This window comes from Chroicocephalus ridibundus, chromosome 14, assembly GCF_963924245.1.
Source record: "Chroicocephalus ridibundus chromosome 14, bChrRid1.1, whole genome shotgun sequence".
NCBI classification, from domain to species: domain Eukaryota; kingdom Metazoa; phylum Chordata; class Aves; order Charadriiformes; family Laridae; genus Chroicocephalus; species Chroicocephalus ridibundus.
Window position 1 is genome coordinate 12,629,186 of NC_086297.1, and position 27,997 is coordinate 12,657,182.

At 49.3% G+C, this 27,997-nt stretch overlaps 1 protein-coding gene across 4 annotated transcripts; it reads right to left on the reverse strand.

Annotated features, from left to right (window-relative positions):
- On the reverse strand, positions 1-27,956 carry NDEL1 (nudE neurodevelopment protein 1 like 1). 4 transcript variants are annotated; one of them, XM_063352031.1, is made up of 10 exons: positions 27,798-27,949; positions 18,383-18,480; positions 16,773-16,926; positions 15,330-15,478; positions 14,141-14,277; positions 11,888-12,061; positions 11,034-11,125; positions 8,569-8,720; positions 5,401-5,435; positions 1-266 (listed from the first exon to the last, which is right to left on the reverse strand). In XM_063352031.1, exons 2-10 carry the CDS (start codon positions 18,466-18,468, stop codon positions 259-261), a joined length of 987 nt encoding a protein of 328 aa, XP_063208101.1. In that variant the 5' UTR covers positions 18,469-18,480; positions 27,798-27,949; the 3' UTR covers positions 1-258. The 4 variants fall into 4 exon arrangements, with proteins under 4 accessions (XP_063208101.1, XP_063208100.1, XP_063208099.1 ...); XM_063352029.1 differs by lacking the exons at positions 1-266; positions 27,798-27,949 and adding exons at positions 3,738-4,296; positions 27,361-27,522; XM_063352028.1 differs by lacking the exon at positions 1-266 and adding an exon at positions 3,739-4,296 and having other exon boundaries at positions 27,798-27,956.
- Positions 27,957-27,997: the final 41 nt, after the last annotated feature.

Consider the following 27,997-nt stretch of genomic DNA (forward strand, 5'->3'; position numbering starts at 1 on the left):
AAGAGGAGAAAATAAGCTGTATTAACATGACATGAAGGGCCGTGAGCACAGGGTCTCCTCGGGCAGCACAGTGCGGGTCGTGTTCCAGCGGGGTGGGAAGGGGGAGGAATCGGGAGAAGTTCTTCTCTTGGTGAGCTGAGAAAAGCATCCGCAAGTCCGAACACGACCTCCCGCAGGATCATATGCTCAGGGGGAGCATGCCAGGCGCTGAGGATGGTCGAGAAGCTCCCAGGCCGGGGGGACCTTGATCAAAGCCGTTTACCGCCCTGAAAAACAAGAGACAGGCCGTTAAGCGACGAGCATCCCCAGGAGATGGCACCGCTCACCTCTCCCCACCACCAGCAGCTGGAAGATAGACCAGAGCCCTCTCCTGCCTCCTCGCTGCGGTACAGTGGCTGCTCGAGCAGGGCCAACATATGACCACCTCCAGCTGTGAGGATCGGTGCTCACCCTGAGCTGGGGCCAGGCACAAGCGGGTGCTCAACGCCTTGCCCAGAGCAGGCACGTGCTGGCCGAGGTGACCAGCCTGGGAGGACAAAGGGCTCCTGCGCAGACCCTGAGCCCACGGAGGCTACACAATGGGGGCCGTGCAGCTGAAGGCACCAAGGCACAGCAGTGGCCCAGGCTTGGTCGCCACCGTCAGCTCCCCTTCCCTCTCACTCGCTGCCTGTTCACCCGGCGCGGCCCTTTGCAGATGCCTGCGAGCAGCGCGCAGCCCCCGGCGCCGTGCAGGCAGTGCTGCGGCACCATCACCCAGGGGTCTGCAGTAGGGCCAGGGACGACTTTGTCTGCATCCTCAGGTCCTTCACGGCTGGCTCTACGCACGCTCTGCCCAATAATGGGGACGGACACACCCAGAGCAGTGGTCCACGGGCTCCGCGAGAGCGGGCAGGCACACGTTAAAGCACCAGCAGAGCTGCTCGGTGCTACGCTACCCCCGGCTGAGATGCGGCGGGGGGTCCGTGTGCCTCCGCACCCCCAGGATGCATGGGTTCCCCTCTTCCCAAGGCTGCTGGGAGGGGTGAAGGCGTGGAGAACCTGGCTTCCTGGTGGGCTGGGAGAGGAGCGCGTGGGTCTGACAGCTTTTCCATCTCTACTCTGTTTATGGCTTTGACAGATCTTCTGTCATTAGGCTCAACACACAGCGTCTGCCCAGGCTTGCCATCTGCTGATCGCCATCACCACAGCCTCGACAGCCAGAAACGACAACACCCCTGGATCAGGACAGCATGTCCACCCCCGCTGCTGTCCCAGCCCCAGCCCCCTGCCCTCATGGCCGGCTTTGTAATAGTGAAGGTGGGGGAGACACCCCCCTCCCCCCACCCAGGCCCCTGCAAGGCAGGGCAGGTCCCCGCCTCCATGGCTGCCTGCTCCCAAGAAGTGTCTCTGCAGCACTTCACCAGCTCTGCCCGAACCACCGGCACCCCAGGGGACGCCATTCGGATCTCTCCTGGCGCAGCTGTGCTTCTGAGAAGGGACACTTCAGGAGACAGCCTTTGCTCCTTACAGCCGGGAGCTGCAGGCGGCAAAAGCAAGAGAAAAAGGAGTGTGAGGGCTCCGGTGATGTGGAAAAAAAGCCAAGCCGGGAGCTGGTGGCTCTGGGGTCCCAGGCTGCAGCTGGCGCAAGTGCTCAGAGAGGGGAGCGTGTCCCTGACTAAGGGACCAACGTGCCAGCAGCTCACTCACAGGTGGCTCGCGGCAGCGTCCCCAGGACAGAGCAGGGCTGTTCCCACGCTGCCTCCCGTGTGGCACGCCGTTCCCGTGCGGCTTACGCTCACTGGCGACCTTGCACCTCCTGCATCAGGGATGCAAAACCCTGCCAGCGAACCCCGAAGGCTGCTGCCGGTGCACTGGGCAGCTAAAAAATCCTCCAGGAGAGCAGATGAAGAGAGAAATTCTCAACACTTGCTAGCAAGGACAGATTCCCATGGTAACACGGCTCACTGCCGTACGGAGCCGGCTGCTTCCTTTCCCTCTGTTCAACACCCTCACTAGCACAGCCCGGGTCAAAGCAGGGAGAAACCACCTTTCCCACCTCCTTCCCGTTAAGCTGGAAACTTCAGCTCCCATTCGAGTGTGCCTCCCTGGCTGCAGGTAATAAAAAGCTGCTGGAAGAGGCTTAGGGGCAGATGTATTTCGCTCTTGGCATTTGGATGAAGGGGCATGAAGCCAACCTGATCCCGACATGACTCTGCAAATTAGTTATCAGCTACAAAGCACCTCTGCCAAGTAGGACAGGGGAAAAAACAAACAATCAAGCAGACCAAAACAGGATTAAAATGTGGTAGTTTGCTCCCTTTTGAAAAGGTTAGAGAAATTCAGCATCAGCAGCCTGGAAGCGCTCGTGTTTGATGAGTCACGTTAAAGCCCAGCTCTATGGATTTATCACGTTTCCTGCACTAAATTCAGAGCGGCTCTTTGTGATGGACACCGCGGGACGGCACTTGGTCCCTGCTGCACGCAGGACGTGGCCCAGCCAACACCAGCGCCCTGGACGCGCTGGCCGGGTCCGCAGCTCGGCTGAACGAGCACCGGTCTGCCCCGGGACCTCCCGGCCGTGCTGCCCCCGGCACAGCACGGCAGGACGGGCAGGCTGGGGAGGACAACTGAGCCCTTTCAAGCCCGTAGCAGGTGCCATCGCTCCCCGCGCAGCCTGTGCTCGCAGCCCAGCGCTCCCCCGCAGCTCAAGCTTTGGCGCATCCCTCCCCGCCGCACCACGCCAGCTGCCTTCCCCGCCACCAGGCGCCTCCTCGCCGCCGCCTCTCTGCCTGCCTGACGTGACGTATTTGAATCAAAACCCAACGCGTGGTCTTAGCACATGGCGCTACACCAGGGACAGGCCGAATCAAGCAGCAGAAACTTCTCAAATATTGCAATTTCTGTGGCACCAACTGCTCCCAAACTGGGTTTCCAGCACCCAAGTTCTGCCTGTGGGGAGAACGCCTCCCTGCAGCCGTCACCATTCAACAGACCTGCCTCTGCAGGTAGTTTTTTCTTTTAAATGAAGCAACGCCATGTCTAACCCTCCTCAGCTCCTGCTCAGAGGCACCTTTTCCACCTCCCAGAGGAACACGAAACAAGTCCAGCAGCCAGGCAGCAACGAGGCGCTCAGCACCGATGCCACACGGACATGGCAGCCCTCTGCCGAAATCACCAGTGTTGCAAATGGCCCAGCAACGCGCCCAAGGCAAGAAGGGAGACGAAGCCCCCCCGCAGAGCTGGGGCAGCAAGAGGATGAGCGCCCCAAGTGCTAAGGGTTACAAGTGTCAACCAGCACAAGACGGGGAGCGCTCACAGCACCACAGTGCACAGGGGAGACACGAGCAGGCTTTCTGCTGAAGATGGAAAAGACAGAAACCCCATTTAGAAGCCTTTTGAGGTTTCCCCATTGTTTGCTAATTAAAGAAAAAAAAAAAAGAGAGCAGGAAGGCAGCGCAGAGCGCTTCTTTGTGGCAGCTTCTCCCAGGATCAGCTCCTGGAGTCAGTTACCTGCATTGTTCTTTGCATCCTGCCGGCCCAAACCCGCCCTCGCTGCAGAAACAGAGAGATAAAGCAGCGGTTTTGATTTGCTGAAAGCTGCTTCATGAAGCGGGGCACAGGAAAAGGCTTCAAATAGTAGCAGCAACTGGGGGGGATACTGAAAGCTGGCGTTATGGCTGAGCTTACGGACGTCTTACCCAGCTGTGGATTTCTGTTAGTAACATGAAAATGCACAAAAAAAAAAAAAAAAAAAAAAGGGAAAGAAATCAGCATCACTGCAGTTAGAAACAAAGTGAAAGGAAAATAAATTACATTAAACAGAGCAACTGTAAAAAATAGCAAACAAAATGCGCTGGATGACTCCTGCCTGCCCTCCCAGGAGCAAGCCGGGAAGAGAAGTCCTTGTGCGCGGTCCCCAAGGTCTCAGACAGCACCGGGAGGAGCACACGCATTGCTCCAGCCTCCAGCCTCTCTGGCCAGGCCCAGCACGCGTGCGGGGCTGCTGCACGGAGCTGACACTGCCCAACGGCCCGGAAACCTGCCCGCAGTAATTAATCCCAGCCAGCTCACTTGCCTCCTGCTTCTGCCTGGTTTCCCCGTCCCTCAGACCCGATGTCCTCTGCGGAGCCTGCGCTGTGCCCTTGCTTTGGGCTTCCTGAGAAATTGGGCTCCGGTGCTTCAAAGGGAGCCAAAAAGCACCAGTTCCTGCTGGAAACGTCCCCTGCAGCGGTTTCTGATGGACGTTTCTGCCTGCCTGTTCCTGCAGCGGCGTGGATTTCATGCCCGTTTCCAACTGCTCTCTCTGCCCTGTCATTGCTAAAGATAAGATTTTTTTTTTTTTTCCTACTCCTTAATCTTTATTTCAAGCTGTATTTTATACTTAGCACCTTATCTCCAAGACTCTCTCAACTTTTAAGTACCCAACAAAGTCTCAGGAGAAGATTCTTCTGTAGCTGAGCAGCCCAGCCTGGGGATGTGGTCAAAGCCCCCCCAAGGAAACAAGAGCAAAAGTGAGTTTCCAGGCAGGTCGGTGCTTTGAAACACACCACTCACTCACACAAGCAGCAGTAACGGCACAAGACGGCAGAGGAACACCCAGCACGGAGATGTAAGGAGCAGAACGGGGACAAGGCTGTGGCAGATTAGGCTGGTGGGGACCTGCACTGTTCGACAGCATGGGGAGCCCTCCCCGCTCCCTCGAGAGGTGGATAAACGAGATGAGTCCGACCCCCGGCGCCTGCTGGCTGTTACCTGCACGGAGCCCGGGTGCCGCAGGATCCCCTCCTGCAGAGCCCGCGGCCCCGGTACCTGCGCAGCCTTGCTGGGGTGACCGTGCCACCACGGGTGCTTCCAGCTGGCACGGCAGTGCCAGGCAGGGACGGTGACACCGAGCAGGAGCACCGCTGCCTCCAGCCATGTGCTTCAGACCACGCTGGCCTCTCCCCCTGCTCTGTAACCCTGGCCGGCTCTCAGCACATCCGTGCCTTTGTTTGCTTTCCCATTAGCCAGAACCAGAGCAACCGAGCACCGCCAAGCAGATAGCCAAAAGAGGTTGAAGGAAAAACATGACCGAACACTACCTTTCAAAATTAACTGAATTAACAGCTGCGATACTTCATCCCTTATCTCTGATGTGGCCAATTAAATCAGAAACATGCATGTATTTGAAGAAATATTAGTTAGATCAAGAAAGCAAGCAGCACTCTTATAGTTGCGACAGGTCACAGCACCAGAGAAGTTTATCTAAAGTAAGGAGAAAGAGAGAGATGATTGATAGCCTCAGGCTTTGATCAGGGACTATTAGTTTGTAACGCTAAGAGAACTACCTCATGCAGTTAGCACAACCATCAACTCTGCACCTCCCTCCAAGCACCCAGTTAAAAACGCATGCAGCTTATCATTGCAAATGAATTCATTTACCCATGACCAAGGTGGGGAATATGACCTTTTCACGCCTAGTGGAGAAAAATTGAAACAGGTTATGCACACAACACAGACATAACCCTGGATGCAAGAAATGGGGCAGAGCAAAGGTGTGAAACTAGACCTCACCAGACCTCTGTATAACGAGACTCTGCTCGGCATGGGCAGGTGAGGGGTCCTATTTCAGCGACAACCAGCACTCCCACCACGCTCCACTGCTGCAAGCGCATGACCCAGATAGAAGCCTAGAGCATTGCAAAGCACATTACAGGACATGGGATTACTCACCTGCATCTGAGTTACCTACAGTTCCCTCTTTTCCAGGGAAACTTTTTTATAAGGTGGACTAGGGCAATGGAAAGAAGACCCTGATTTCACAGTCGGAGGCGTTACAATCAGGGCTGTGGATAACGGTGTCCACTGTGTAAATATACCTACATGCTTGACGGGACTGCTAGAAGCGTGCAACCAGAGGCACTTCTCACATTCGAACTTTAGCTGGTTTTATTAAAATAAAGCCCAACAGATTCACAAACACACCCTAGGAATAGACATCAACTGCAAGGACTTTGACATTCAAGAGTGTAGGAAGGGGAACAGTGAACAAGGAGTTAACGCCCCAAGGAACAAACACCCAGTGCTGGCTTAAATGCTGTCTCAGCTCTGCTATTCCAATGCCAGGCCTCTGCGGAGTCCATCAAGGTCAGAGCCATTTTGTTCCCCCAAGTGGATCGAAGTTAATAACCAATTAAGAACATTTACAACAGCAAGAGATGAGTATCCATCCGAGAACATCCTCAGGTGCTGTTCTACCGAGACCTGGCATCTGGACAGAAACAGCACGTTCCTGAAAGAACAAGTCTGCAGGAAGCTAATCTTACAGCAGATTTTGTTGAGCTTTAAAAAATAAATAAAAAAAAAAAGTAGGTAAATCCTGACTCTTCCAATCCTCCAGCAAAGCTTTGGTGCAAGCCCAGCTGTCCTCCAGGCTTCCCCTAAAGCGATGCTCCCCCGTGCCAGCTCCTGCCTATCACTGTCTTCAGCTGCCAGCTCAGCTCCCCTCTGCAAGGAGCGGGTGTTTGATGGGAGACGGAGACTCGTCAAACATTTTAATCAACAAAATGGCAGAGGAAGGAAAGTAAGTGGAACTGTAATGACGTGGCTGAGTTACCTCCGTCCAAATCCACAACAATCCCCAATCCACCCAACAACCGAGCTGTTCTTTAGGCAGTGGCTGCAGAGTGGATTGGATCAACCATCACATGTGGCTGTTTCAGGCTCCAACAACAATTGGGAGCCGGGAGGAGAGTACAGGGGCTGGAGAGAGAGGAGAAGGAGAGGGGAGGAGGAAGGGCATGCCTCAGCATGGCTGGGAGCTCGGGGGCTGCTGCAGTGTGCGAGCACGACGGGGCTCACCTCATTTAGGCAACAGCTTGGTTTAGCTTACATCTGCAGACAAAATTATAGAGGTTTTACACAGCAGCCGTGGAGACGTGCACACAGCAGAGACACTGCGATCACCCCCAGCGCGCGCAGACCTCGACAGGGGCAGCAAAGGCAGAGCAGGAGAGGTGAGCAGCATTCGGGGGTGCAGAGGAGAGGCACAGGACAGCAGGGCCATGCAAGGATCTCTAATAACTTGCGGATAAGCACATCAGTCATTTCCACCCCCTTTTCTAGCCCACTTATAACCTCCAACTCTGCTGGAGAAGTTATCTTTCAGGAGGCTGGGTTTCTGAGCCTTTTTCAGCTCCAACCTGCTCCTAACTCCAGGCAGCCAGCAGAGATAACAAGTGTGATGACAATCTGGATAATTAAAAGTGACCCCCACCCCACAGAGCAATCAGCTTACTCGTCACACCACAACTCAATATAGCCATGCTGCCTCCTAAGATCAGCTCTAATCTCTCCCTAGCAACTACCCTGACAGCTTGCACCCGAAACACAGCCTGCGCACTGCAAGCGGGAGCACGCTGCCGTGATGCACAGACCCCACTTAGCCTTGCAGTATACAGGCAACCTGACACTGACTTCGTTAAGTCTCCCAACTCTTCCTTTCCAAAAGCAGTAAACAAGAGCAGCTCTAGAAACCCTGAGTGCCGTTTTCTAAGATGCAACTTGCCCTGCTACCCACGCAGCAACACGATTCAGCTCAAACGAGGATGACTGTAGGAAGCTCAGCTTGTCTGCGCTCTATATGGTGCTCTTTAGGTTGGTAACAGCTCGTTTAACTCTCTAAAATAAATTCTGTACTGAGGATGTGCTGAATATTAGCATTAAATTGCACTGGCTTGAGGTTTAGCATGGAAGATCACCACCGTGCGGGGAGCATGGAGGGTGTTTTGCCCAACGACGCCAAGCACAGCTCGCAGTACCACTGTGCTAACACTGGAGGAGCGCTGATGCTTTTGGCCCTGCTCCTCAGGGCTGCTCGTACAACCGCGGGGCCCTGCGCTTTGAGGGACTGTGGGGAAAATCCTCCTGCTGAACCACTTCCCAGTATCCGAGAGGAAGCTCTGACCACGGGCAAGTCACAGGAAACACATGGGGTAGTTTTTCTGTGAAAGCAGTTTCTGGCTTCAGGGCTGACGCACGGCACAGCCAGCATGGAGGCAGCTGCCCCCCTCAATCAACCAGAATTACGCCATTAATGGTATTTTATTTTCCCCTAATAGAGGGGGAAGTAGAGCAAACAGGGCACCAGCCTCCAAGTGTGCATTTGCTGCCTGCACTCAGCTGTTCTCACCAAGGGAATCTCCAGATTTGCGGTTAATGTACTTCCCCACGCACGAGTGCACCAGTAGCTATGGCAACTCCATCACTACTTACTTGAGATCCCTTCAAAAGGGCACGTTCACTCCGCCAGCGGGTTTGCTGACTGGGTTTTTGTATTACCCGAGATGCAGCCGCCAAGAGATTAGGCAGCAGAGAGACAGAACAGGCGCTGACATCCTACCAGCTAAGGGACAACCACGCTCTTTTCTCTTTGCTTTACAGAAATCAGCACTGTCACCTTCCCCATCCCCTTGAGACTCTGGCTCCACAAATTATTTGTCCTGTAGGATGAAAGCTGCGGTGGGGTAAAGACAAGCCAAGAAAAACTTCTGCTCCAAGCAGCATCCTGAAACACACTCCCCTTTAGGGCAAAAATATATCCTTACTTACCCTTTGTCAAAGAAAGAAGTATGCGCCGGATGAGGGTATTTTGTGCCATTGCTGTTCATTATGCCACTGTTAACATTCCCTGAAATGTAGGATTTCCGTGATGCCTGGTCCTTTGCAAAATTTCTGCAAGCAGCTAATTTGGATTCTAAGGCCTGTGAAAGGGGGAAGAAAAAAAAAAAAAAAAAGGTCAAAAAAGTAATACCATTAAGAGAAAGCATGCTCGAGTTCAGGCTTTGTCACGACCACACGATCACGATCATCATGACTCCACTTAATCACCTTTGGCAAAAATCTGAACTAAATGGGAACAAAGCTGTCCATTTTCTCTGTCACCCAACCCCAGAGGAAACCCACACAACGAGATGCTGATGCAGACTGCCAGGCATGACTCAGTTCCATTAGGGCTCAGATTTTAGAGTGTATCAACTCTCAATTAATTTCCTAAAATAAGGAAGCCAACGCCTAGCAGAAGTTACCAAAACTTCTTGCTTCAGCAGCTGCAGTAAGGCTGGCATAAGCTAATCAGAAGACTAAAACAGAGCCTAAAGCAGAATCCTCAAGTTTTGGGAGGGGCTGTATATTTGAAAAGTTGATTTTCTTCCCCAGGACAATACCTTCTACCATTTCTTTCTTAATCTTGGCCTGCAAAACAAAGCCAGTTTCTTAAGCCCCACTGATATGCTTCAGAACAAGAGGTGCTACAGCCACAGCATCAGGAGGAGGAATCAAAAGCAGCAGCTAAGCCCATCTCCATGGTCTCTACCGGTGAGATCTTTTACCCCTATACAAGGTGACTGCCTCTGCCTCATCCACTGACTCCTGGCAGGAGAGAGACCAAAATCCCAATTCTCTCCTTCCCTTCAGAACATCACCTGCCCTTTCTGCTGTCGGCCACAATCTGAGGCTTAACTTGAATATCCATCTGGTCTAGCAGAAAGTCCTTGCAACTACCTGTTGCATCCACCCCGTGCATGGGGGCGTGCACACACTCGTGAATGCATGCACTGGAGTCAAAAACTCATCTCCCCAAACACGGGGTTCGGTCCTGTTCCACATAGAAAAATATTCCATTAATAAGGCTAGCACAAGTAAGTGAACACTAGACAGTCTTCTAGAAATCCACGTAAGCTTACCAAGTGACTATAGAGGCAGATACAGATAAACACCTACCTCTTGCTCTCAAAGCACCTATGAGCTGGAAACAGCCTGTGTGATCCTTGCCAAGGGACTCCCTGTCTCAGCCGCAAGCGAGAAAGCGGAGGGGAAACTTCTTGCAGGAGTCTAAGGCATCCTATGAGTAGCCAAACCCAAAAGAAATCCTGAAGATCCTATAATTGTTACTAAACAAATGCATGAGCTGGAATTTTGTACCAGTGGCAGAGCGTGTGCCTAAGAGCAGGCTGGGAAAGAAGCATGCTTATTTGGCATTTCCTGTCCTTGCAGAGTAATCACACAGGATTGTGATTAAGCTCCCTAAATCCCCTGCAGACTCTTACTCACAATGATCCCATTTTAAACATGTCACTCCGTAACCCCGAGTCATCCTGCTGCCCTTTCAAACCAACTACGAGCTCACTGGCTCCAAATGCGACCAACGAGGTAATTTTTAATTTCAAACTTTGCTAGAACAACTGTGTCTACTGCAGCTATTGCCATTCTCAGTGTTAACCACAAGAGACCAAGGAAAGCCAGCACCGGAGGCTAGACACCGAGGCTATCCATGCTTCCATTCAACACACTAACCACTGAGGCACGTCAACAAGCTTCTCATAACTCAAAAGTCTTGTCTTCGTTCAGCTGGAAAGCCTGGCAGCCCCAACAACCCTGTAACAGATGTGTAAACCACTTCTTCCCTGCTTATAGTGGTAATCCCTTTAAAGACTCACGCATTTCACTTCCCCATCGACAACTACAGATGGGAACATTTGGCTTTCTCCTGATTTATTTTCTCACTTTCTGCTCAAAGGTTTCTAGATTATAATTTTTTTTTTCACCCCCTTTTTCAGCACCTGTTGCAAATCTCCCCAGGCACGAGAGGAGACACTGGCAGCGTCATCTCGGCTCCTCTCCCATGACATACAGTAACTGCAGAGCAGGCACCCAGCGTCTGAGGTCCAGTTCTGCATCTTGCTCTCATTAGAGAGGAAGCCACAGGCTCCATCTGAAGTAAGAACAAGTGGCTGACGGTGTCTAAACCCATATACCGAAGTGCTTGAGAAACTTTTTTCCTCCAAATATGAATTTCATCACCCAAAGTTGGCATCAGAACCTTAGTAACGAGCTTTACAAATCAAGATAATTTAAAAAAAAAATAATTACATTGTCACCTACTGAACACTGAATGTGGATGATTTGGAAACTACAGCATGCACTCGGCATGGGCCAAGGCCTTGTGATCGCGCACTAGGATGACAGCTCAGCGAGAGCAGCACAGAGCTAGGAATACTTCAGTTCAGAGCACTCACCCCCACTTTCCGTAACAGATCTCCCACAATGTTGAGTGCAGATATTCTAGCTGAAGGAGTAAGGGGGCTGGTACCAAATCCATTTGGTATAGCTGCAAACACAGACACTTTTTATTATATGCTCCACTCCTCCACAGTTCATGTCTTTTTTTTTAATTTGAATATATCAGCTTCTACATAAAAAGGTAAATCTAAAATCCTACAACAGATTATTCATGCAATCACCCCACAATAACACACAGGCTACACCATCACTAGCCATGGGAAAACGAAAAAGCTTAATTCCTGTCCAGTGCCCTCTTTCCCGTTAGACCTACACACAGAGTTCACGCACTCTCCATCTGCAAGGCAATCCACCTAATCCAGCCAGAGCTTCCTCTGGAATCTACTCTTTCTAATTTGAAAAATAATGTATTAATCCCTGTGATTGTCCAGAGCCTTCCAGATGGGAAAGGGGACTGGACTAACATCCTGCTGCCTCACAGAGAAAACAGGACCCCTGAACAGTACGTGTGGTAACAGAGGCGGTCTGGATTGATTGAATTACTGCCCACCCTTTACCCACCACTGCTACTCCGCATTGAAGCGGAAATATCAGTCACTGTAATTCCAAACATCTTCAGTGCTCTACTGCAGGCACCCACTGCAGAGCGCAAACCCCCACCTCCCCAAAAGCAGTATCTAAGCTTCACTGTCCTTCTTTTCCATGCTATTTACTCATTATACTATTTAAATGCACCTGACGCTACCCCAGGATTTACTTCAAGTCCACTGACAAGCACCTGGTCTGAAACTGTTTCTTAACAAGCTGAACATACTGCTAAACAACTAGACACATTTTCTACGAATTGTACCTTTTGGGGAAGGAAAACTATTCTCTGATCCTTTTCCAACGGGCGTAGCTGGCAAGGAGAGAGATGCCTGGACAGCCGAATCCATCTTCTCGCAGTCTAGAGTCGGAGAACTGGGCGCTGACTTTCGGGTCACTTCTTGTTGCCTCTCCCGTACGGCTAGCTCTTGCCGTAAGTCTGAGGGTTGAAAGAAGAAAAAAAAACCCCACATATCAGTGACTGATTTCTCAAAGAAACACACTCTCTCTATTCATTTGGGAGGGAGCAGGAGGAGACACTTTGCAACAACACCTTTAATTGCCTGCTGTTGGCTTTCTCCAGCAGCGAGGACCCCCACCTCAGAGCAGGCACAGCGCCATACCAGCACCTCCGTTACAGCAAACGGAGCCCTCCCCCGACCAGAGCCCTGCGTGGCCCCAGCGAGCACAGCAGGTGACCCATGCTACAGACATGGAAAAATATGGAGGCAGAGTCCCGTGGAAAGCGTGTTACAGAAACTGCAGCTGGACACAAATGCCTGCTGAATAACCTTCAGCCCCTGCTCAAACAGAGGTTGGGAAAAGGGAGGAACGACCAATTCTCGCATTTCTGATTCCCCACGTTATTCTTCCAGTTAATAATCCACAGGACTCCACGCTAGCCAAAGACAAAGAGTTGTATCCTGTTTCTTGATGCCTCGACAAATAAAAGAGCAGACAGGAGAGGGCCAGGTATTCCAAACGCCAGGGAAAGAGACCTGAGATTAGGAAACCCGTGTTTTATTCTCACCTCCTCTTATTCTCTTAACTACTACCTTGCCCCCTCCCATTTCCACACACATTTGCTATAAAGGGCATCCAGCACAGCTCAGCAATGAATCTATAAAATCCTTTGAAAGGGACTAGATGCAAATAAACAATACATTACAAGAGGGTTGTTCCTTTTTGGGTAGAGCAACTTAACTTTTTACAGACCTCTTATTCCTTGTCTCAATCTGGTACAATGTGCAAAAGAAAATGAACTGTACATTATAGCTTTTAAATTACCATAAATATTTAGAACTGATCTTAAGTAAAACAGCACAGCTGAAATGAAAATCTGTTTGGGCTCCCAGAAGAGGAATCGTGGCTCTTCAATCCAAAATGTTAAATTGGAGTTTTATACCGTATCAGTCCTCTTAGGAGCTAGTGTTTGTGCTTGCTGTCAGGGGGAGTAACATGTAGCTTTGCTACCCTAGCAGATGCTAAGAATTTCCAAACGCCCCATCTAAAACAAGATGTCTTTTTTACCGATTATTCCAGTGTTCAAGACCAGTCCCTAGGTTTTCCTGGGTTTTCCAGTATTATTGCCCTAACCCCAAATTATAACAGATGTATTTCCTCAGAAAATACTTAATCTCCCTTTGCACATTCATTATAAAAATCCTGTCCTTCCAATAGAGGCCTTCAATTTGTGGGGCACAGACTTGGTTCAAAGGGGTTCACAAAGGTGAACAACAACAGAAAACCCCAGCCTGCTGTCAAGTGTGTTGTCTTACACTCAGATCTAGGCCGTAACTGAGGAATTATTTTAGAAAGCTTCACTTGGGAGACAAAGTTGAAAACCACTAATCTCTAAACTACATTAATGGCAGGCAGCGGCTTAGGAGCAGATCATCCCCACTATTAGAGAAATCAGTTTCCACCAACCATTAAAAAAATGCTTCCACAGCATCCTCGATGTGAAATCCATTGGGGAACTCCCAATTTCTAATCATACCCCAGAACGCTATCCCAAACATCTCTGATCCCAAAGGTCTAACCAGGTCTAAGCTCTGAATATCTTAAGTAAACCAGGCAGTTTCCAAGAGGTTTAGAAGGAACACAGGAAACCGGATTTTTAAAGTTACTTAACCGTTTATCATCTCTTCCCCTATCATTTCCCGTGCTTTCCCTTCCTACAAAAGGCACAAAACCACAGCACGTGGTAACTTTTGGAGCACACTTCCTCAACTCTGGTACATGTGTGGAAGACAGTATTTTTGTACTCATCTGGGTTAAAAATCCTGAATGAATCTGGTATTAGTTTTGCCCTGCATGAGGTAATTTTTCCTCTTAGCTACACTGGGCATACAAAGAATAGAGAACATACTGTTAGCGATACCTAACGCTTACATTACACATCCAGTTCAAGTCTCATTATGTGAGGCTTTCTATAAACATGAGCTTTGGTTGCTACACGTCTCTGTTAGCAAGCCAAAAACGTACCAAGACACAGAACTAATCAAGCAAGCCATACCTCTCGCTTCATCCTTTAATCTCTGTACAGAAACTAGCAACGATTCCTTGTCATCCAGTTCACTTTCTAAAAAGGCATTTCTCTCAATAGCCTGGTTCAGCCTTTGTTCAAAGTCTTCCAATGAAACTATTGTTGCCCTAGAAACAAAATCCAGAATATTAGGTTCTTCAGCTCAGCTAACATAAAAGCGTATTCAAAAACATAATGGAGGAAAAATGTTAGCAAGGTCTATATTCAAGTTAGTCATTTGAAAGCTATGGAAATGCTTCTTAGGAAAGACTAATAAGCTCCAAAGAAACAGGGCAACAAGATGAAAAGAACATGATAGCATCTGGCTCTCGGAGATGTACCAAAGAGCTGGGAAAGAGCCGATCCAGCATACCCACCTCCATTTTTCCCAAGCCATGCTCCAAAGCCATATATTTAATCAGTGCATTAGCTCAGGTGGTGCTGTACTCTCCCGAGCTCGGGACAGGCAGCAGCCCAGCAAGTGCAGAAAGCACTTGGGATATTACCTAAGACCCAATTCGTTCCATGATTTCAGTGGGATAACTCATGTGTGTCAGAAGTTAGTCATGAGGTTAACAGCCTTGTGGAAACAGGGCCTCAGCTCTCAGATCTTTCTGCCAGATAGCCAGAGGCTCATTCCTGGTCCCACTGAATCAATGGCAGAATTCCCATTCAGCGAAACGGAAGCATGACCTACTCCTAAACTGGGCGTTTCTAACAGCAGCCTGTTCATTTTGTGCGCTTATACGGGACACATTTGTTCCCCACAGTCATTAAGCTGTTATGCAAGGGAAGAAGAGACTCCTTTGGCCTGTTTTATTTAAAAGGGACTATGTAAAGCATTAGCTGCTTACTTCAAAGGGGCTTTGAGCCACAAAGATCACAAATATAAGAGTCACCTAGCTGGTAGTATCGAAAGCAGCACTCTGGCCTAGCTTGCTCTGACCCTGCTTGTTTCTCACAAGAACACGAAGCCCTTTGGTCCCCCCGCCTCTCTTGCTGTGGCGTAACGCTACCAGCTGACGGAGGTGAACTCCAAGGGTAAACTGCACTCTTTAAAGAATCGAGGGTCTTGAGAGCTGTTTGGGTTTCTTTCAGTGTGCATTATTTTCCCTTTTAAAGAAAAATAAGATGATCAGAGTAGCAAAGAGAACTTTAAGAAAAGGTTTGCAGCCTTCACCTCTTTGCACGTTCCAAGTCGTCGTTGGCCTGTTCCAGCTCCCTCACGTACTTATGCAGCTGATCTTTAACGGCCCGCGTCTGGCTCAGGTCATCCTCTAACAACGACACTTGCTTGTAACTTTGTGCATACTGGTGCTCCAGTTTCTCCTGGAAGAAAGAAGCAGCGAGATAAATATCAGTCACATACGCTCTCCAAGTCATCAGTAGTAAAACGGGACACAGAAAGTCACATACTCGCTGCACTCTGCTGACGTGGGATTGCTGGTAATAAGAGAGCAAAAGCTGAGAGGTAGAAGGAACAGGCTCTGGACGTCAGAGCTGGACACAGTATATAAAAAAAAAAAAAAAAAAAAAAAAAAATCACAAATGCTGCATTGTGCAGAGACATCTCGCCATGACACAGCTGGCTGCTCAGAGACGCATCCCTGCATCTGTTCCCAACAGCCTGCACTGCCAGCTGCTCTGAGGCCTCAAACATTTAGGAAGCCAAGGAGAAGTCTAGCTGCACAGCCTCCCCTTCAGTGCCTCTCCCTTGACAATAGCCACGCTGTTTCCAGAACTTGCCTGACATCTCCATTAGCAGAAGCGAGAGCCACTGAATCTGTTACAAAACCTCCAGGTCCGCAAGCTCATCTTTGAAAGACTGGAAGAATTCATTCCCAAACACACTCTCACCAGCTCTGAGGGTACAGACAGGGGCTCATAGAAAAACTACTGACCTTATAAAACACATACTGACCTGACAGATATAGCTGGGACTGGATACGCAAACAAGTAATTCCATAAACTCTATTTCCACTCGGTAAGTTTCCAACCTTTGCCTTCGCTAAAATAACCTAAAACTACCAAAAATTATGCTTTTCCAAGATTCCAAAAGAGGCAAGGACTTATTAACATAGAGTCATCAATTAAAAGTCACGTTCTGCACATGCAGATCCTTATGCAATTCCTGTTGCCACAGATACGGCCGTTAAGGAAGACTGAAGAGATTTTCTCTGAAAGACAGGCACAAATCTTCAGCTCTCTTTGAGGTCTCATAAAAATCAAGGAGACCTTCTGAGCAACAAAACTAGTACGCAAAGAACGATGATAACACAGTGTTCTGAAAAAACATGCTTGTGTTGTCCACCCTGTTGCTATGCTGACGTTGCCCATGTAACTAATAAAGCTACTACTTGGCAAAGCCCAGAGAATTCAAACAAACGAGCACAAACTCCATGACAAGCGTTTCATGATGTGAACCAGAAAAATTCTGCCAGAAATTTCTGTGGTAAGTTGCTGGCCTTATTTGGAGTACATGCCATACTCAAGTCTGGATCTTAAACAGACAACTCCTTTACTTCATTTGGATATTCAGTGACCAAGAACAGACCAGACAATCTAAAATCAGATCCAAAACGTACCTGTAAGAAGAGTCAATGCTATTACAGAATAGACCTACCTTTAATGTTTCTACTTCATACTTCAGCCTTTGGTTATCTGCTTGCAAATCTCTATTCCTCTGCTCAGCTTGCACTAACTGTGCCTCCAACTCAGCTTCTAATTCTCTGCTTCCCTCCTGAAATTCAGCCAGCTCTTCGCGAGCTTCCTGGAAGCTGTAAAGAGAGGATTTAATCAGTTGAAAATTCATCCATCTCCCAAGTTAAAACCCACAGCATTTTTAAAATAATAAGCTGAAAAAACAAGAGTTTTGCAGTGCTCAAGTGTCACCCACAAACCTCTACGGGGAAAAACGGGGAAATAGAGAAATTACATCATTAAGCTTAGCTATAAAAGGAAATTAATTCTCTTACATCAAACAGCTACATTAAATGCATGTGTGAATACAAATTTGTATCAAAGCTATTTACAGGATTCATGGGAGTCTGACAACCACTTTATTCTCCATTAGAATTTCACTGCTAGGAGGACAGAGTCAATGACTTTAATAAACATTTAACATGGTTTTGGTCAAAAACTGTAAGAGAGAACAAAGGCTTCTGGATCTCTGCACTACCTGGAAATTTAAGGTTCTTGAAAAGCGTGAAGGTTTGAATCTTGGGGTGATTGAGCACTGCGGCAGGAAGCCAGCACATACCAACCTTATATTACTGCAAGTTATTAAATACTAGAAGTAGCCACTCCACATACTTTGCTTATTAAATTTGCATCTGTAGCATATGTAATAGCTCAGCTCTTAGCAAGCAGCAGAGAAAACTAACAAGGTTTTAGGAAACAACATATATCCACTGGTGTCCAAGAGACAGAATTTTCTGACACCTCAAACCAGCTTAACTTTTTGTCACGTGAACAGGCCCCTCCACATGCCCACCCCCCTGCCCCAGAAAAACACCAAAACCAACCAAACAAGCAACTTGCAGCTTGAGCTCTTTGGTCTTGAGAGAGATTTAAATGGCTTCATCTTGATTGCACATGACTAATACTGAATGCAAGGAAAGCTTTCCAAAGAAAGTCAACCGGGAGCCTCCAATGCCCCCCACTCCAGAAAACCCCCAAACAAACCTCACCCACACAAGAAGCACAGCATTACTCAAGACAACAACTTTCTTGTCATTTTTGGTAACCAAAAAGCCCTGTGCCCCCTAGAAGATGCAAACCACTGGTATGGGCTGGACCATGAGGTACAATCCACTTCAATAAATTGCAGCAGACACCAAATCAGCCACTTTTCATACCAGTACTTCAACTACAAGAACCTACAGGGATGTAATGATACATGGCAAGCCCAAAGGCACCTTCTTAGGATAAAACATCAAGATACTACTTAAGGCAGCACTTTAATTATACAAAGATGCACATGATCGCAAAAGAGCTCTGCTCTTGCTTAAACACGCGCGAAACATAGCCTGGAGATCATGGCACGGTAACGCTGTGCAAGAAACACTCAGCTCCCACAAGGCTGGAAATTTTAAAGCTCGATTTAAAGCTGGAAATGCAAAAATTCTTTCTAAAACGTCTACTACCCATCTTGATGTAGCCTTGCAGAGAAACAGATTAAACAATGTTCTGGTCACTAAGAACCAAATCCAGGCTGCAAATCTACGTCAGTACCTTTGTTTGTATTTCAAGGAAAGCTCTTTCCAATATGCAGTTTCCTCCTTTGGACTCGAAAAAGTTGGGATTTCTTCACTGTCCATGATCAATACGACCTGCAGGACACAAACAGAAGAATACACTTAGGATAAACAGACAGGCAGATCGCCCCCGAAACTGCTGCTAAGCACTGGGCTTCATCGCCACAGCCTTTCTGACAGCGGCACCCAGACTTGGCACCCGCCAGCGGGATGTTAACGATCCCTAATGAGCATCATTCAGCACAGAGACCTGCCGCAACAAGCAACATCATTTTATCCAGCTTCTGGAAACGTTCGTGCAGCAGCCTGAAATGAGACAAGAAATTTTGTCTGCATTTTGTACCTGCCACCGAAACAGTAGTTAATGCCACAAGCCCACTTAGGATCAGAGTTGGTAAAGATATTGAAATTTACAGCTATCACAGTTTCCACTTTCCTTTGTAAAATGTTCTTAAAGAGATGTTTGTGTTGCCAACACAGTGATGTACAATACGACTCCTGTTAGAGTTGCAAAGGCATGTAATGAACAAGGACAAACACTCTGAGGTCAACCACTAACACGCTGTGGAGACTAAAATTCAATTTACGCTGCCTGTGTTGAATCCTAGCTAACTCCTGCTTTCCTGTAAAACATGCAGGTAGCCGAAGTTATCCACGTAATGTTGCTCCCTCTGTCCTCTCAAACAGACACAAGACAGATCAGCCTCTCGTAAAATTCCACGGTCACGTCATACAACAGTGCTTCCAGCCTGGAGGTGTGCAGAGGACCAGCTTCCCACGCCAAGGGGAACCACGCTCTTTGGATGAGGACCTCCTTTCTTCACCTGTGTGGACCACTGGATGCCGTCTGCATTGCTGCTCGGCTCTTGGCCAGTGTAAGAAAAACAACCCAACATGTACTTTTTATACCGCTGCTCAGTAACAGAGGAATACACAGCCCAGGGAGACACAAGACATTCGAGGCCTCACCACACACCAGCTCTCAGAAGCTGATGAAGATGAAGAGGTGGTCGTGGTCCTGCAGGACCAGGAGCAGTGTTCAGATAGGCATGGTTCCTGACCACAGCCAGGAGATGTATCATGTACCATTCTCTCTCCACGCAATGCCCCGACCCACTCACTCGCAGGCATTTCCCCCCCCCTCCCCCCCCCAAAAGCCAAGACTCAAATTCTGTTATTAACATCCAGAAAAGAATAAGCTGAAACCAAACTCTTCTGTTTAAAGCAGAGGCTTTAAACAACGCTTGCATCAAGCTCATCAATCAGAAATAGCTGACCTAGAAGCCCTGACTTTCACACTCTAACAGGCATCAACAGCCAACACTGTCCCTTCAGGCCTAAAATTGTCACACTAATATGTCCTGCATCTCAGTGACCCACATTTTAGACACCTAAAAGTAGGACAAAACAATCCCATGCTTTCATCAGAGTGCAGACAGGCTCATTTCAGAGACTGGCACTTATCTCACAAATGAAGTGCGGCAGAACTGGCACATTTGTTCTTCAGCTGAGACTGCAGCTGCCATAGTCCAAGGGTACGAGATCAAATTTATCCCGAGGGTGCTCAAACCCACCCCAACTCTTGCATTGTGTTTATTTAACTTTGCAGCTTTATTATAGAAGCAAATTTGTCATGAATCAGGGCTCCACGCTGCCTGAGAGAACGGATGGTGTTTCATTTTCTGCATGGCCCTGTACTGGGAAAATAAAACATACCTGTGGAGCCATTGTAATTCCCCCAGCACATATATTTTCAGTCCTGCTGTATCTCTTTGGATAACTATTTCTTTGGGTGTACTTGCTTCAGTAGTTGTACCTGTTACCAAGGCTGCTTCATTACAGCATAGGGACAAATCCCAAATCCTATGCAAAAGACTGTTTACAGTGGAGGTAGAGCCCATGACTCACCTCCCGAACTGTCGTGGTTTCGCAGGCGGGTGCACTAAGGCAAGCAGACATCTGCTGCGGCTCCGGCACGCGTCAGGCAGCTCCTGAACCGCGATTCAGATGGCCAGGAAGAGGAAGAGGTGAACAGCTTGGCTCGGCTACCGCTGCGTGCCGTTCATAACATCAGCCCCACACCCACCTTACTGAAACTGCTGCCATAAAAGCCTTCCGACCTTTCCCTCCAAGGCACTCGGCTTTAAACTGGCACACTCCGAGGGGTTTAGATCAGCAAGAAGCACACCTTCCCCGCAATAAATGAGGCATAGCACAGAACAGGGTCAGCTCCCACAGCTCCAGAGGAGCTGATCTCGAAAGGTAAACAGCCAGGAAGCCACCCGTCAGCAAAATTCAGGATGCATTTAGAGAAAACTTTGTAGAAGGAAGCATCTTACATCATTTCCTAGAAGTAGCCAAGATAAGGTACGCCCAGGCCCACGACTCCTTCCTGTCTGCTCTCCCAGGGCACACCCTCGGAAACAAACACCCCGGGAATCCCTGCACACAGGGGTCTGCAGAGGAGGAGGGTGCCTGGGACCACAAGTACTTACAGAGTCACCAGCTGTCCGTGCAGGAGATTTTTATTTTTCTTTTTCCCCATTCCCTTGTCAAAAGGCCCTTTCCTTTGAGACACCAGAGGGAGGACATTCAGCACTGTGGTACTTCAAGCCCCTGAGCAGTAACTCTTCCTTCCCAATCCCGCCCCGTGGGAGCAAGCTGACCTTTTCCAAGTCTGCCATCCCTTTCCTGCCTTGGTTAAACAGGTGATAATTCATGATCGCCCATGCCCCATGTCTTCCATCATGCCTAGCGCTATCAGCATGGATTTTTGATCTAACTGCACCGTATGAACAGCTACATCGGATATGAATGCCAGCGTGCAATACTAAGCTCCAACATGCGTATCCTAGTTTTTGTACACAGTTACATCACTCGTCTTCCCTCGCATGCATGGGGGACAAGAGAAAAGAGATAATAGCACATATACACACTCTGCAAATAAGGTGGTTCAGGGACGAAATACTGGTCTGAGAGCTGGGAGATGCAGACAGTTTCCAAATCTGCCACTACTACATACACAGCCACGAGTAAATCACTTCACTTCTGCCAACCTTTGCCCATTCCTTCTATTTAAGGCATAGAAACAGAGGCCTGTCTAAGCACACGTACATGCTTGGCAGAAAGCGACTCCTAGGCATTATCAGAACATAACTAGACAATTTCAAACATCTCATGTGTGGGAGAGCGGATGCCCACAGAATACCAAGAGTTTAACAAAAACTGCTTTGCTTCAGCCTGTTGTCCGGGCATTATGTGAGGAGCTGAGAACCAGCACAGCGAGCCCTTCCTATTCACGGGCTTCTTTGCATACGTGGCACTTGCAGAATCAAGCCTTTGACAAACAACACTGAGGCTTTCAGGATACAGACAAGACAATGCAGCAGCGTCTTCCAGGGAAAATGAGAGCAGGCTTATGCGGCTGCCCACTCGGAATTCATTACAACAGAGCTTAGCATTCACACAGCACCCTGGGAAAAACTCGGCTACGCGGGCATAACTCCAGGATCCGAAGCAGCTGTCAAACAAGAACGATGTTCAAAATGCGGTGGCTCCTTTCAAGCCCCCCCTTACACAGTCAGCAGGACAGAATAACTCTCCACTGTTAAAATGAAACAGCTTTTCCACGCTGTGATTACTCCAAAAAACTGCAGCTTGTAAATTAAGAACTCCTCTAAATCCAGGGGGTTTTGTACAGGACAAATCTGGTTTCCCACCAAACCTCCAAAAGCATCCTTACAAGTGAGATGCTCAGTATCCTCCGGACATTACAAGGGCCAACAGCTGAATCTAACATGTAGTAGAAGCAATTAAACTAACATGCAGACAGAATTTTTCAAGTACCTTAAAGAACCTTGCATTCAAGGCTGAACTGAAATCTTTATGGAGCCTCCTTTCAGCTAAGTCATGAAAACACAAACACAGCTTGAAGTGTAACACAGTACCTTAAAAAAGCTTCCTGGGCTCACCATGTGGCTGGAGGCTGCTGCAAGGGTTTGGATCACATATCAGACCAAAACACTAAGCTTGAAATATAACACGGTGCTTTGACCCCTACCCATCCCTTCCCACAGTCAGGAATCCACTCCTCCCCACTCTCAAAGTCAACTCAATTCACTGACACATCGCGGGAAGGATGAGCTACAGACGTGCGTCCCAAATGATTCCGAGTACTGCTCGGAGGCAGCTGCAATTCACCCAGGATGTATCTCAGCATCTCAAGTGGCTGGATAAACCATTCTTCCTGATTTTAACCAACCCGCATTCTCCCATTTAAAACTAGCTTCTAAATATTTGCTGTATAAATGGAAAAAATATTGTTTAATGTTCAGTAACAGATCACTTTTCTGCACATAGGCCACCGGCTTTCTTCCCCACAGTCCTGTTTGCCCAGTGTTCTCAGACAGCAAACACAAAGACTTAAGCAGAGGCAAACGAAGGCCACTCGAGTGCAACAAGCCACAGTGCCAAGACTCCCCCATCCACACTTTGCTGCCCCCCCACCGAAGGCAATGCAAATGTCTACTGACCTTTGGAATTAAACAAGTAACCACCTAAAATAGGACTTGATAAAGAAATTCTGCCAAGCTCACATCTGGCCTGCAGCTCTTGAGATAATGACCCATTCTGGCTATCACAGGCCCCAAAACTGCCAAGTGCCACGTAATTGCCGCAGTCATCCCCTTCTCGCAGGGGACAACTCTGCCGCTGAGTGCTGGCACCGTCCAGAGCTGCCACGAAGAGCAGGAAGGATCATCAGCAACCAGGTCTTCTTCCTTTTCCCATTTTATGCTGATTCACAGACAGAAATGCAGAAGAAATCTTGTTTCCACCATTCTTCACGTTCTCAAACCACGAGAACCAACAGGTAAGCCCCCAAGCTCCTGAAGCTCTGGATTTTTTCCCCAAATCCAATCAGGATTCAATGCAAAGGAACCTGAGTGCTCCAGCCAAAAACCAACGCGAATTTGCATTGTCTTTCACTTATTAGAATATGGAAAACAAACAAACAAAAGCCCTGGATGAGATTTCACCAATCAATTTGTGCTTCTTTTTCTCATCCTGAAACAGGAGCTGGAGGCATTTTCATACGCGTTTTGGAAGGCTGCCTGCATCCATCACCGCTTCGGAAAATGAACCTCTGTCTTTTCCTGCAATACTATTTTTGAACTGAATGTTCTCTGGTGAACCACAACAAATGACTCCTTGCCTCTTACAACAGCAGCATATGAGCTTTCACGAAAAAAAGAGTCACAGAGCACAGCGTCAGCACAACACTCCTTCCTCTGCCGTAACAATAAATCCTGCATTTCCAATTTGGACAGCACAGGAGGCAGAAAATAACCAAACCAGGTTCAGGCTAAAAGCCTTTAAGATAACCAAACACCATGCAGTAAAGCCTTGTTATCTCAACAGCCTCTCGTGCCTCTTGAGCCTTGGTAATCAAATAAACCAGGTATGCTTTACACCACATGCCCAAGGCCCCCACACCTTGTGAATATATGATATCCAGTGGGGCAAAAAACCTCTTGATGCCAGTGCTGGGACGCAAACCTTTGGAACCAGAAGGAAGGTACTGACGCAAGAAGACTCTTTTCAGGAATCAAGCTACAACTACCAAAAACATCGGAATTCAGTATTAAAAAACATTTTTCCCTTTTACAAACACGGGAAGTTTAAGATATCTGGCCTCTATTTGTTCCTATGTAACACCATGCCTTACAAAGGAAAATCTGAAGAGGTTGGTGCTCCTGATACAGGTTCAGTATCTGCAGAGATGAGGGAGAGGCCCCTGAAGTCAGCCATGTCCCAGAATAACCTGGGCCCGGCCACGAGAACAGTTTGCTCCCATCTCCACACCCGGGAAGCCCAGAGGGACGAATCCATGCAGAACAGAAAGGTGTGGAGTAAACAGCAAACCAAAAAGGAAATTAAGGCTGTGAAAAAGAGATGCTTCTCCCTGCCTCAGCCTCCGCTCTCTGCAAAGCCACCTCTTCGGAAAGTCGGTGAGATATGGTGAGCACCAGGAGCACTGATGCTGACTCTACACCTGAAGCTGACAGCTGGCACCAGCCGCCACATGCCTGCACACCCCCACCCACCTCTAGAGGTTGTCCACCCAACCTGCATCTTCCCAAACTCCCAGCTGCCTAGTGTCTCTTAAACCTTTAAAAATTACAGAGCATCCTACCCAGAAGCAACCACTTTACCTGAGAGCTTATGACACACACAGCAAAAAGCTTGTGACAAATGACAGCATGCAGGTCCCCTGGGCCTCCCTATTATCTCAGCAATTAAAACCATCCCGATGACGACATTCCCTGGAAAGGTGGTGGCCAGAGGGCTAAGATGCTTCTGAACGCTGCAGAATGACAAGTGACTTAGCACAGGTTTCCTCCAAGAGGAGTGAATTCTATTGCTTTTTAAATCTCTGAAGTTCTACCAGCACCAGGGAGGGGAAAATGTTTTTCAAAAATACTACCCAAAAGCTAGTCACAGGCCAGCCATCAACACTGAGGGCCTTAGGTCTCTTCAGTAAGCACTTAACAAGATGAGAGTTAAAAATAAATCCCCAAGCTCTACGTTGATCAGGAGAGTGAAGCAGCACAATCTGCTACCGAGCTGTATTGACAGAAGAGCCCTCCAGGGACACAACTGCATCAAGAAAAATATGCTTTGATGGGTAAGCCTCATTTTGCCCATGGACGAGCGCAGGACAGAAGTAAAAAGACAGTTAGTTTCCTTGAACACGCTTCACAGTTTATCTTAATTATGTTTGTGGTGTCACAAACATCAAGAAGGACTGCAAAAAGACCATTTCCTTTCTGTAGTCTGACTTCTGCTTCTCAAACGTAACTGTAGTAGACTGAGGGAATAAATAGTACAGAGTCAGGGCGGAAAAAAAAAAAAGGAAAAAGAAGAAAAAAAAAAAATAAAAAAGAGGGCTTTACTCCGAAGAGGGGGGAAGAAAATTAAATCACTATGCCCCTGAACACATACCTTTACCTTTATAACTCCCAATGGCATGCAGGATCAAATCTTCACATGTGCAAACCAAAAGGAGGATGCCTGAGGTCTGGCTCCATGTACACAACATAAACACACAGCCCAGCCGGGTCTGTGCCTGAAAGCAAGACAGAAGAACTCTTCCAGGGCAAACCTAACACTAGTAATCCAAAAAAACACACTACTTATCCACACTTGTCATATCCTGAACAACCGCAGCTAACTGGCACCATCAACCAGCATGCTTGTGCAGTCACATTGCTGACAGATCAAATTTAAATATAAGTAAAAAAAAATATAAAAGCTTCCTAGTCACTTTCCTACCCTAGGACAGCTCCTTCCTCTTAGTCACCAATACCTCCAACAAAACACTGACCTTGACAAGGCCACCTACCCTCTGTGGTGTCCAGGAATTGTTCGGGGGGGGGGGGGGGGGGGGGGGCAGGGCGGAACCAACAAAAAAACCCCAACAAACAAAAAACACAAAAAAAAACCACACACAAAAAAATTTGCTTAAATAGCCCAAGAACTCTTCTTCTGTGGTTTCACATATTTAACCACCCCTCAGTGCAATAAACGCCAAAGGCTCCCAGAAATGCCCTCTGCCTCTTCTCCGCACTCATGAGCAAGCCAAGATAGTTTCAGAGGGAACAGGGCAGCCCTGAGTCACCGAATACTCCCAGCACAAACTGGTCGAGAGCCATAAAGCTGGGCTGCGAGTGGGCAAGGACAGCTCTCCTCACTAGGAAGGAGAGAGAAATGTGTTAATGGGAAGTCATTTAACTGGAAGTCTTAACTCTAGTAATGTATTTCCTCTTGTGTTGGATGTGTTCATCCTTTACGGCATGTCTGCTGCAATTTGGGTCAAACTCGTCCAACTGGGAGCACGAGACAGGGACTGTTCAAGTTTGGTCATGTTTATACGAAATACAACAGGACTTGCTAAGCTGGGAGGAAGGCATTAAAAAAAAAAAATCAGAGAAAAACCTTCACAGAATTACTGAAAAATATTTAATAGAGATGTACACTAAGCATCTGATCTACCAAGTATCTTATGAGAATGGAGGCAAATCATACGCCCAGCATCCTGTCACTGCCTGGGGATGGATGACAGAAAAATAAACACCTTCTGGGACAAAGCCACCTACAAAAGAGGCACTGTGACTGTAAAGGGAGCAGCTGTGCTTCCCGATGACAACCAGGCAAGTCACCAAACTTACTCTGCCGCATGTTCCTGCACACACACACGGCCAAGTCCCTTTGCATCTGAAATCGCTCTGAGGAAGGACTGAAGTCAAAAGCCATTTGCCACCATCACAGCCATCCCGGCTGCCCTCCTCCCGCAGGCAGCGTGGGGACAGACAGGGAGCGCAGCCCACCGCATTTAAGTGGAAAGCAAGGAGGACAGGAGTCCTCTCTATCAGGCATTGCATGAGGGAGGGATTGCCACAGCCCAGGGGACGCCAGACCCAGGAGTGAGTCACCCCGCCGGCCTGCAGACCAGAGAACGCGCCAGGAATAGCTGCGGAGCTGGACGGGCTCCGTAGGCTGGGCGGTCTGGGCTTAACCCATCCAAATTCTGCAATTTCGCTCTGACCCTTGCCACACAAGTGCACCGCTGGGCACCCAGCCACCTTCCTTCCCTCCCCGCCAGCCGCCCTGACCCGGGCTTGCCCCAACCCGCCGTGTTCGCAGGCCGAGGTCCGCGTTCGCAGGCCGAGGTCCGTCTCCGCGACGAGGCGTGACGAGGGGAAGCGAGGCGCGATGGTGCCGTAACAAAACACTCTCCCTTCCGACGGGCCTGGCGACAGCAGGCACCCACAGCCCAGGCACCGCCAGCGCCCAGGAGGGGAGCAGGTAGCTCGGGGCACGGAACCCGAGGTGCGAAGGCAGGAGGGCAGCCCCAGGCCGGACACGGCTCCTTCCCACACGCTCGACTGAAAATACCTTTGAAAACGGGGCTTCTCCCCCGCAGGCCGCGGCTCCCGGGCAGGCACGACCGGCCCCGGCGGGAAGGGCTGCCCGCACCCCGCGGACCCCGGCCCAGGTCCCGCCGGCCCCTCAGGAGGCGGCGGGGGAGGAACAACACCGGCTCGCGTAGGGCGGAGGCCGGGGGGGGCAGGGCCGAGCCGGGCCGGGCCGTGACAGCCACTCCCTTTGACCAATGGGAGGCGGCGGGGCTGCGCCGCTGGCCAACGGCGGGCGGGGGAGGGCGGGACCTGCCCCGTTGTCAGTTTGCAGCCAATCGGCGGAGGGGTGCGGGGCCCGCAGCCCCCGGCACCCCGAGGGGCGACCACCACCACCCCCCCCCTGCTCCGCTCCCCTCCCCTCTTCCCCGCGCCCCCCACCGGGACCGGCCATCCCGGGCCGCCGCCGCCACTTACCGGGGCGCATCCTCTGCCACAGCCGCAGCACCACCCGCCGGCACCGGAGCTGCCTCATCCGGGTACACCGGGGGGCGGGGCCGCGCCGCTGATGCAACAGCGGGGCGGGGGCATCCCGGCGGGCCGTGCCCGTGATCACCGTTCCGGTGCGGCTCTCGGAGCCCACACCGGCCCGGCCCGTCCTTTCCGTCCGCTGCCGG

Excerpts from the sequence above, each read along its gene's own strand:
- NDEL1 (XM_063352029.1), bottom strand. The coding sequence starts at position 18,468 with ATGGACAGTGAAGAAATCCCAACTTTTTCGAGTCCAAAGGAGGAAACT. Across the intron at positions 15,479-16,772 it reads ATGAAGTAGAAACATTAAAG|GAGAAACTGGAGCACCAGTA; the intron begins GTAGGTCTATTC and ends TCTTTCTTCCAG. Across the intron at positions 5,436-8,568 it reads ACTTCTTTCTTTGACAAAGG|GCGTGAAAAGGTCATATTCC; the intron begins GTAAGTAAGGAT and ends TTTCTCCACTAG.